This window comes from Etheostoma spectabile, unplaced genomic scaffold, assembly GCF_008692095.1.
Source record: "Etheostoma spectabile isolate EspeVRDwgs_2016 unplaced genomic scaffold, UIUC_Espe_1.0 scaffold121, whole genome shotgun sequence".
Classification (NCBI taxonomy): domain Eukaryota; kingdom Metazoa; phylum Chordata; class Actinopteri; order Perciformes; family Percidae; genus Etheostoma; species Etheostoma spectabile.
The window spans coordinates 409,754-420,652 of record NW_022605571.1 but is presented as its reverse complement, the minus strand read 5'-3'; the positions used below and the strand labels follow the sequence as shown (position 1 = coordinate 420,652).

The 10,899-nt window shown below is 48.0% G+C and overlaps 1 protein-coding gene across 1 annotated transcript in view; it reads right to left on the bottom strand.

The window, feature by feature from the left end:
- Nucleotides 1–10,899, bottom strand: part of rnmt (RNA (guanine-7-) methyltransferase) — a 37,050-nt gene that overhangs the window by 25,186 nt on the left and 965 nt on the right. Inside the window, exon 3 of the mRNA XM_032510625.1 lies at nt 1,332–1,461. Coding sequence (XP_032366516.1) covers nt 1,332–1,461 — 130 coding nt within the window. The remainder of the gene's footprint in view (nt 1–1,331; nt 1,462–10,899) is intronic.

The window sequence follows — 10,899 nt, the reverse complement described above, 5'->3', positions numbered from 1 at the left end:
GGATAGTCCTCGGCTACCAGGTACATGTGACATTGTATACCTAAGAAATGTCTCCCACACCGTGATATCCTCATAGTGGTACGGGGGACACTGTTAGACGGATGTGCGATGATCTGCATCAGGTACCATCGTGACATTATCTAGACAGGTCTCACACAGTTATCTCCTCCAGTGGACCGGGGGACACTGTTAGACAGGAAGGTGCGCTGCTACAGGTACCATGTGGGACATTACTAGATCATGTCTCCCACAGGATACATCTCCTCCCATGTGGACGGGGGACCCTGTAGACGGATGTCCTGTGCTACAGGTACCATGTGACATTATCTAGAATTGTCTCCACACAGTGACATTCCTCCATGTGGACGGGGACAATGTTATGACAGGATGTGCGCCGCGACGGCCTATCATGGTGACGTTATCAGTGACATGTCTCTCAACACAGGTACATTCGTCCATTGGGTGGCACGGGGCGACACTGGTGACAGGATGTCCTGTGATACAGGTACAATGTGACATTATCCGAGACAGTATCCATCACAGTTACATCCTCCATGGGCACGGGGGGACACTGTTAGCAGGTCATGTCCTGTGCTTACAGTACCATTGTGATACTAGACAGTCTCCACACAGTTACATCCTCCAATGTGGACGGTGGCCGACACTGTTTAGACAGGATATTCGATGTGCGATGCTATCAGGTACCATGTGACATATCTAGCCAGTCTCCACACAGTACATTCCTCCATGTTGGACGGGGGAGGGACCCTGTTAGGGACAGGATTGTCCTGGGTGCTACAGGTACCATGTGACATTATTAACAGTGGTCTTGCCACACAGTACATCCTCCATGGGACGGGGACACGTTTAGGAACATGGATGAGGGCGCGGTGACAGGTACCTTGTGGAACATTATCTCAGACATGTCGACCACACAGTTACATCTCCATGTGGACGGGGGACACTGGTAGGACAAGGATGTCCTGTGCTACAGGTACCATGTGACTTATCTAGACATGCTCCACACAGTTACAACCCCACTTGTGCGCCCCGGGGGCACTGTTCGACAGGAGGGGCGCGCTACAGGTACCATGTGACAATTACCCACCCCCACCGGCTGTCCTTTCCTAGTTGTAAGACTGGGGCTGGGCCCGGATGTGTTGGAACTGGTCAAAGGTTGTTTTTTCCTGTGGAAAAAACATTTGGACACAGAAACATTACCCCGCTTGTGATTACAGTAATAGACGTTCATCTGATAACTTCTCGCTCGTATTTCTAAATGATATATTAGGATATATGTAATACAATGAGAGTATATTGATTAGAGTTACCAATGAGGACGCTCTTCAGCCAGTTGTTGAAGTTTCTCATGAAGACATTCTGCTTCGACTTCTCGTGCCAGACGAACTTCCTGCAAGCCTCGTTTGTGTGACTCGCCACCTTCACACTGTGGTCCAACATGGCTTGGTGCCATATATATAGATAATATATAGCATAGAATAATTTAATATTAATGCCCCTACCTGTCCTGCCAGCCTGTGTTAGTGACCGCCACCTTCACCAATTGGTCCCACATCTGGTTCCATATATATTAGAAATTATATATAAATGAAATTAATATACAAAAATTATGGCCTAACCTTTGCAGCTGTGTAGGCGCCACCTTCCACACTGTGGGGCCAAACATCTGGTCCTATATATATAGAAATTATTTATAATCTAATATAGTGGAAATCATTAATGACATACCAGCCTAAACTCATAGTGCAAATCTAGTTGTGACCGAATCAACTCTCAACTCAATGGGTTTTTCATCTGGTGTCTACGTCTCCTGGCATGAGAACCGACGCCGGTATGAGACCCGGACGCCTGGTACTATGAGACCCGACGCCGGTGAGTACCGACGTCTCGTCCTATGAGACCCGCGACGTATGAGACCGACGCCGGCTCCTATAAGACCGCCGCGGTCCTATGGAGACCCTGACGCCGGTCTCTATGAGACCTGATAATACCATCATGATGTATATTTTGATTCTTAGTTTAAGAGGCATTTTTGCATACATGCATAAAAGTACTGTGTATGTATATATGTACTATATGTAGTATGATGGCATATATCCAGTATTACGTGCATTATACAGTACACATAAGATGCTGTATATATGCAGCGTGACATACCATACCTTGATCACTCTGAAGGTTCTTGTTGGGGGGTCATTGTCTTCTCAGCTCTCCTCTTCCCGACGTTGTGCATCCGTTCTTCATTCAGCTAGGTCTCTCTCAGTCTTCATTCCCTCCGTGCATCTCTTCGTCCTCTCCATCCCTACGTTTCTCTCTGTCTCCATCCTCTCCGGTTCTCTCCGTCTCCTCCTCCGTCTCTTTCGTCTCCATCCTCGGCTTGTCTCTACGTCTTCATCCTACGTCTCTCTTAGTTTCATCCTCCGTCTTCTCTCTTAGTCCATCCCATCCGGCTCTCTCTGTCTGCCATCCTCCGTGCTTTCTCCTTCGTCCTTCATGCGTTTTCCATCCTTGACTCTGAACCAATAGGGACAATTCCGATGAAGACCAATAACTGAGCTTACTGACTGTGTTGGTCGATGCTGGGTACACCTGTCATCCTGGTTACGACACCTGGTGCTGGACATAGCTCAAGCTCTGTTTATCCTGGGTTATCTCCACCTGTGGACAAGGCTCCACCTGTTCATCCTGGTATATCTCCATTCGTGGTCTGACATATGCTCCACCTGTTCATCCGGTTTATTCCACCTGCTGGGACATAGCTCCACATGTTCATTGGTTTTTTCTTGTTGTTTTCCTAGATCTCCACCTGCTGGGGCATGCTTGTTTTATGACATAGTCCTACCTGTCATCCTGGATTATCTCCACTGGTTTCTGGAAATAGCTCCACCTGTTCATCCGGTATCTCGACCTGGCTGGACAAGCTCCACCTGTTCATTCTCGGTTTCTCCACCTGGGCGGGACATAGCTCCACCTGTTCATCTGCGTTATTCCACCGGGTTGGACATAGCTCTCACCTGTTCATCACGGGTTATCCTCCACGGCCTGGACATAGCAGTCCCCTTAGTTCATCATGGTTATCTCCACCTGGTGGACATAGCTCAACAGGTTCATCCTGGCCTCGCAAAACGTGTATCCGATTATTAAGCCAGCGATGAGCAGGTCACCACCTAAGTCAAGCTGCGCTTTTTTTCAACTTATCCTGGATATATTTATTCTAAGTTTCGTGCAACAGTCCCCTGATGTTAGCATCAGGAGAAAACAACAACAAAAATAGCTGTTAGCATCAGAGAAACAACAACAAACATCAGCTGTAGGGCATCAGGAGAAGAAACAACATCAGCCTGTTAGCATCAGGAGAAGAAAAAACAACCCAGGTTCTGAGTTAGCAGGTAGTCTGTTAGCTGTTAGCAACACCGCCCTGTACTTTCCATTAATTTAAAACAGCTCAAAACGGCAAGTCGTGGGGAGGTGGTTTGTAAACGTGTCTGCGGGTAAGAAGAAACCTAACCACCACTTACGTCTTGCTTTCGCTACGGGATTGATTTAAAACGTTAGACAATAAGGAAAACCTGAAGGAACCTCACCGCTCTGACGACGAGCTGATTGACCGCAGTGCGCGGTGGTGCAGCTTCCGGGTTGTGATAGTATGTGGTCACATTTCTACTGCGCCCCAGCAGAAAAACAAGCCGGAACCTTAAAAGACTAGAAACATCAAAACAATAATCTATGGGTTCTCCCTTTTTCGATTTTACCCGAAGAGATGATATATTTACTATATATATGAAGTATATACTATATATATATCTATAGTATATATATATATACAGTTCCATATGTATTTAATATTGTTATCAGAGTAAGATTAGAGAATCCTTAGGACAGATTTTTAGGAGACACCCAAACTCGGTTTTTAAGAATTTGATGAATTTGATTTACTGGTGATTTGAAAACCTCAGATTATAAAACACCTATAATTAATAACCTTTAGTTATCAGTAATTATATTAATGGTGTGATTTTGAAAAAACTCTAAATCTTTTACTTATAAACATATTTAATAATTATTAAATTCTGTACTATCTGCCGTAATAAGAGCCTTCCTGGCTACTCCTCAACCACTCCACCAGCACCTACCCACCCCTAATCTCCCCACTACTCCCTGAGTCAGCCCCCTGCATGTCAGCCTCTCCCCCCACACCCACGTAAAGAACATTTCTCCTCCCACAATGACACGGTCAAGCCACCCCGCATACAAATGGCAAGGTGAAGAGACATGGGAGAGGTACACCAGAGCAAGGCCCCCCGGGTCCGAAGGACCTCGCGCCAGTCAGCGCTGGTTGTCTCCAGTAACCTCTTCAACCTGAGACGAGCCTGAAGAGGGTGCACGATGCTGTGAGGAGTCCGCGACCTTGTCCCTGGTCCCAGAAACTCGGACTCATCTGGCGTTTTTCCACGGCTGGTAACGCTCGGACTCGGCCGGGATCTGGCCCATTTACGTCCGTTTGTCCGGCAGATTGAGGTCAAGCCCAGCGTGGATGGTCACCATAGCAAACGAGGTGCTGACGGTAAATTCAAGCACGACTCACAACAAGGAACGTCGGCTACCTGCCGCAGCCAGGAAGAATGTTTTGTTTCAAAGAAGGGGAAGGAAGCAACACAAAGTTCAGACGTCGACAGGCATGACGGGGTTTCGCCGACACAAAAGGGTAAGTTAAGTTTCTGTAACGTTAGCTAACATAACTCATGTGTCAGCGTAGCGAGTCTCAGTTCTACTAGACGCTATTTAAAGTACATGAACTTTAGAACCATGATGACACCACCAAATGTCTGCTGGGGATGTTTGTGTCAAATTCAATCAATTCATTATTATAGTATCAATTCATAACAAGAGGTATATAAAGACACTGTACAGATTAGACCACACTCCAGAATTAAGGGACACAACAGTTTCGTTCGTCTCCTCCAGCAGCAGCAAACGTGCCACAGTGGAGAGGAAAAACTTCCTTTTAGGCAGAACCTCGCGGTCAGGACCCAGACCCAGACCCACGGACCAGGCCAGAACCGACCCAGGCTCTTGGAGGCGGTGTCTGACGGTCCGGTTGGGGTTAATGGAAGAGTGGCAATAACAAAATAGAAAAAATTAGTAGTTGTACGCAGTGTCTGTGTAGTCGTTCCATACGCATAGCAGGACGCTGTGCGGCAGGACAAGGCACTAAGAGGGACGTAGCCAGGACGTAGCAGGACGTAGCAGGACGTAGCAGGAGCGTTAGCAGGCGTTGCAGGGCGTTAGAAGGATGTAGCAGAGGAGTAGTAGCAGGACGGTTGCAGCAGAGACGTAGCAGGACGTCCGTGAGCAGGAAGTTGCAAGGATAGTGTAGCAGGACGTGAGCATGACGTAGCAGGAAATAGACCGGGGTGTAGCAGAAGTAGCAGGACGTAGCGGACGTAGCAGGGAACTGCAGTGGAGCACTGAGTGAACATTTGCATCACAGAACATGGAGCGGGACCTATGGCGACAAGCTGCTTTCCTGATTTGGAGGCCTCTAGGATCCGATGGAACATGCTGGGGGAACAAAAAGTAAGAAACATAAGAATCCGGGGAAGATCCCAGACTAAGTTCCAGAGCATTCACGCTTGGCAAACTCGCCGCTGCAGACCGTCTGGTGGGCGATGTCGACGGTGAGAGTCTGGTTCTGGTTCTGTTCTGGTTCTGAGCTATTGGGAGGCGTATACTCTAAGAGAAGTCAGGGAGACGCTTGTCTGACAACGACTGGATGCATCTGGGACGGCAGAGCTGGCGGGACTGTCACAGGGGCAGAGAAGAAGACCAGGAAGTTTTGGAGGTTTGATGCACTACTTGAAAAGCTAAATAAAAACTGTTGTAATATATTGTCTGTTTTTAGTAAAGTAACAGGTGCAAGATATGAAAACGACGATGAAGCCGCATGTAGGCTTCAGCCGAACAGTTAAAGTGAGCATAGTTGCAGAGGAGGATAATCTGCCGGGTAAGTATTGTGTCGGTATATTATTTGTTTTAAGTTGTACCGTTTGTTCTGGAACACACTCCACTCTGTTGCTAACAACGAGGTCATATAAGGGACGATCTCTCGACCAACCAGCAGTCTGCAGGTAACCACGGTCACCTTTTGGTATCGCCTCGGCTCGCCTTGGATCCTAGAGTGAAGGTTGTTAGTACGTAAAAAAGTACCTGGTAGCAGGTCCCAGGGGGACCTGTTTTTTCGTAAGGAATAACAAAAACAAAGGCGAGTAAAGTTCGAGCGAGTTGTAGTCGGGTGTAGATAGTATGATCCCGTACGCAGTGGAAAGCCGCCACATTGGCTCATGAGGATGAAAAACCGAGGGCTTAACGTCCATGGGTTAGCTCCACCTCCTAATTTAAAAACAGACACGATGTTCTGTATTAATTGTGAGAACCAAAAGCGCTCATTTTAAATATAAATCCATATGGAAGGTTTTCAAGGAAGGATAGGGAAGGAGCAGGTTGGAGCAAACACGATGTTTACAGTATCGTTACCGGAGGAACTCCCTTATAAACATTTTCAGCACGGTCCTAACCGTACTATTACATGTCAACAGTGAGCTAGACTCGGTCTTTAAGCTTGAGAATGTATGGACTCATCCTGGACGTTGAGGCTAATAATAATAGGTGTCTTCAGTCCTTCTGGTCTGCCAGGGACTGCTCGGTGGGCCGCGATGGAGCTCGGCTCCACACGCCGTAAGTAGTGAAGTCAGGCAGTAAGCAGTCAGTCAGTCGTCAGTGAAGTCAGTCAGTCAAGTCAGTACAAGTCAGTCAGTCAGGAGTCGTAGCAGCAGTCAGTAAGTCAAGTTCAGTCAGTCAGCAGTCAGTCAGTCAGTAAGTAAGTAAGTCAGTAAGTAGAGAAGTAAGTAAATCAGTCAGGTTATGGTTTATAGCACCTTGTCACAGATAAAATCCAAAGTGCTTAACAGTAAAATGAGACAATTATAAGCATGCTGTGTAGACGCGTTGACCTCAGGCCAGCCGCCGTTGGTGGTAGACGCGGCCCTCCAGGGGGCCATGTGGCTAGGACGCTCCTCAAGGCCGGCCGTCTGGAGGGTAGACCCGCCATGTGGTAGGACCCGCCAGTGGTAGGCCCGATAGTTTGGTTAGGACGGTCCATTCCAGGGCCGCCGTGGGGCAGGACGCGGGCTTCCACGTCGGCAGTTGGGCTATGGAAGAGCCCCTTACGACGTCGCCGTTCTGTTGGTAGGACAAGTCCCTCAGGTCGCAGTGCTGGACGGAGCGTCCCTCCACGTTCGCCGTGTGGCTATAGGACGCGTGAACTCTCAGCGTAGCACGGTGGGCAGACGGTCCCTCAAGGTCGCGTGTGTTTGTCGGGTTGGGGGCAGGGGGAAACGGGAGGGGGCTGGTAACTCCACGTCGAGATGGGGTAGGACGCGTCCCTCCAGGTTGCCGTGTTAGGTAGGGACCCGTTCCCTCCAGGCGACGTGGTTTGTGTTGTGGTTTTAGGCGAGTCCTAATCAAGGGCGGGGGGTTTCCCCCGCCGGTGTGGCTGTGACTTGAAAGAAACCTGTGTAAGGCGACACCGTCCCATCAAGGCCGCCGGTGTGGTAGGACGACGTCCCTCCAGGACCGCAGCGTGGCCTAGGAGCGTCCCTCCAACCGGCCGCCGTGGGGGTAGGTCTTTCTCTTGTCTTTAACGTCGGGAAATGAAGGACGAGGCACGTAGGACTGAACCGTCTGAGTGTGTCAGTTTCAAACATCACTCCCAGGGTTGATAGTGGGCGACAACGACTGGGCTTTGGTGGTTATCTGACCGAATACTACTGCCGAAGTGTGCTGCTAAGTTCGCTCAGTCGCTGCATACGTGTTAGGCTAACTATAAAGCCAGTTAGCTTAAGTGGTGTAAGGTAACAAAACCAACCCCATCTTGTAGGAGCGAAGCTTACTATTTCATCAAACAATGTATGAGTACAAAAGGACACTAAGACCATGTATGATGGTGACAAACATGGACGTGAATATTAGGCAACACCAAAGGCGAGTGGTAAGGATTACCTAGCAGGCTAGGCTAACGCTGGTGTGCTGACTGTCGGCGGGCGTTAGCGTTAGCTAGCGCTTAGCTATCGAATTTGTGAAACCGCCAAACAACTCCGTCAAGCTTTTCACTTTTACCATCAATATAAGATAAATAAATATAATAAAGTCACATGGCGCGGCGAGACCATAGACTGTACTCTTAAAAAAGCCAGAAGCAGGATCGGCAAGACAGCGGCAAAGACACGCAGGCTGCTCTGGTTTTCCCAAACGTCGCATGCAATGCTATGGGGGGGGGGGGACACTGTAAATTAGTGCTATTTTCGTATTATAGTCAGTTTAAATTATCCAACACCATAAAACACATGATAATTAGTTCAGATATTTACTCCAACAAGCAAATTAAATAAAATCTGGACACCGGCAACAGGACTTTAAAGTTTAAAGATCATTATTCTCCTTTCATTGACGAAAAGATTAACAACAAAAAAGTTTAAATTAGATTTTCTGTGACGATTGTGAAACCCAACCCCCGCCGTACCCCTCACAGAGCTGCACCCCCACCCCCCCAATATAAAGTTTCAATGGTGAGGGTATCTATAAAGTGAGGTTCATATTAATAAGAAGGTAAACTGACTCCGTCTGGGCTGATAAATGTGTTTCTGTTCTGAGCAGAAATATTTCTTATCAGCTGATACTGGATCAGTTTTCAGAGTATCAGATCCTGGATCGGTTCAGACTCTCTGGTCCTGGTCAGGGTTCAGACTTCTGATCCTGGATCGGTCAACAGGCGCTTTGGTCCGGGATCAGGTTCAGAATCTTCTGGTCCGGATCGGTGTAGACTCTGGATCACAGGTGGATTTCTGTAATTGGGTCCTCTGATGGAGACTTGAGCGATGAGAATCTATGATTATTTTTTCTGCTGGCAGAAGGGGTCAGATTCTATCGGGGATTCTCCGGTGAATGAAGAGAACCGACTCATCGTTCTGAGGGAAAGAAGCGTTAATAATTAACGAACGGAACCAGATGTGCGGATCTTCTAACTTTCGTCTCTTTCCTCAACGTCGCTGCAGGACATCGTAATATAAAATAATCTGTACCTTCGAAACATAAACCAAAGATCCCCTAAAAGAAACTAGCAGTCATTATGTGACTAATATATTACTACTATCTATTTATACCTTTATTACTACTGAATAGGGACAATATGAAGTACTGGCTATATTGTGTCACGGGGACACCGTGGAGACAGACAGAGATCAGAGCGGACTGGGGAAGGGGACGGAGGCACTGATTAATGGACGAGGGGCTCGTAAAGTGCAAATCTGACTTAACAGGGTTGTGTCAAGAGCAGCTTAGAGATCGGTCCGTTCACAGAGACACCAGGACACACAGCACCACCCACTCCCCCCCCCCCCCCCCATTCCCCCCCCCCCCACCCCTCCCCACCCCCGACCCCCCCCCCCCCCCCCCCGCCCCCCCCCCCCGACCCCGCACAGACTACCACACAGATCACACACATCAATAAGAAGAAAGGACACGACACACACAGACCCACAACAGACACAAAACCACACGCGGCAGGAGCGAACATACACACCAACACCAGCACAACCACCAACCACAACACAGACAACAGCACACACCACACACAACCAGCAACACAGGACACCACACCACACACACACACACCCACACCATGAACACACACACACACACAAACACAGACCCACACACACCACACAAAAACACACACACACAACAGACAGACAGACGGGGGCTTTCAATCCCAAATAACCACGGTGGGGGGAATACTTCCTGGAGATTTCCCTCACACGCACACGCACAGCAAGAACGAACATTACACGACACAGACACCACTACTCAAACCACACAAAACACACACACACACACGCAACCACACAACACACACAGCCAAAGACACACACATACCCACAGTCATGACACAAATAAACAAACACTGAGACACACACACAGCATGCACAGCTGCACATAAACAAAAACATACACACACACACACAGACACCACCACACACACAGACAAGAGAGACCATACACCAAAAACACACCACACGGACCCGCAGAAGAGACACACACCTGCCACCAACAAGAAGGCATGCACGAACTGCATGCACCACACCAATCACAAACACCTAAGTATACACAATACACTACATCACCAACATAAACTCAACAACACGCACAAAAGCCACTACAAACACACACACATAGAAACACACACACACACACAGACACCCAACACACACTCAAACGACCATCATACCACCACACAAGAACACACCACCCACACACAAGACACCAACACCCTCACAGAAAAGACACACAAAACACCCAACACAACACCATAAAAGACAACACACTCTCCACAGACCCACAGAGACAGACACGACAGACACAGGGGACACCACATAACACAACACACACGCACACCACGATATACGACAAAGAGACAACACACATACGACAACACACGCACACAGCACCTGTCCTTCCTAGTTAAAGGAAGGGCCCTGGGCCCCTGGATGTGTCTGAATCTGGGTCAATGGTTGGTTTTCCCTGTAAAAACACTTTGACCATAACATTTACCCCCGCTTGTGATACAGTAATAGACTTCATCTGATAACTGTATTCGCTTATTTATAATAATATATATAGGATATATTTGTAATATCAATGAGAGTATATTGATAGATTACCAATGAGGACGCTCTTCAGCCAGTTGTTGAAGTTTCTCATGAAGAAGATTCTGCTTCGACTTCTCGCTGCCAGACCGACTTCCTGCAGCCTGTTGTAGTGACT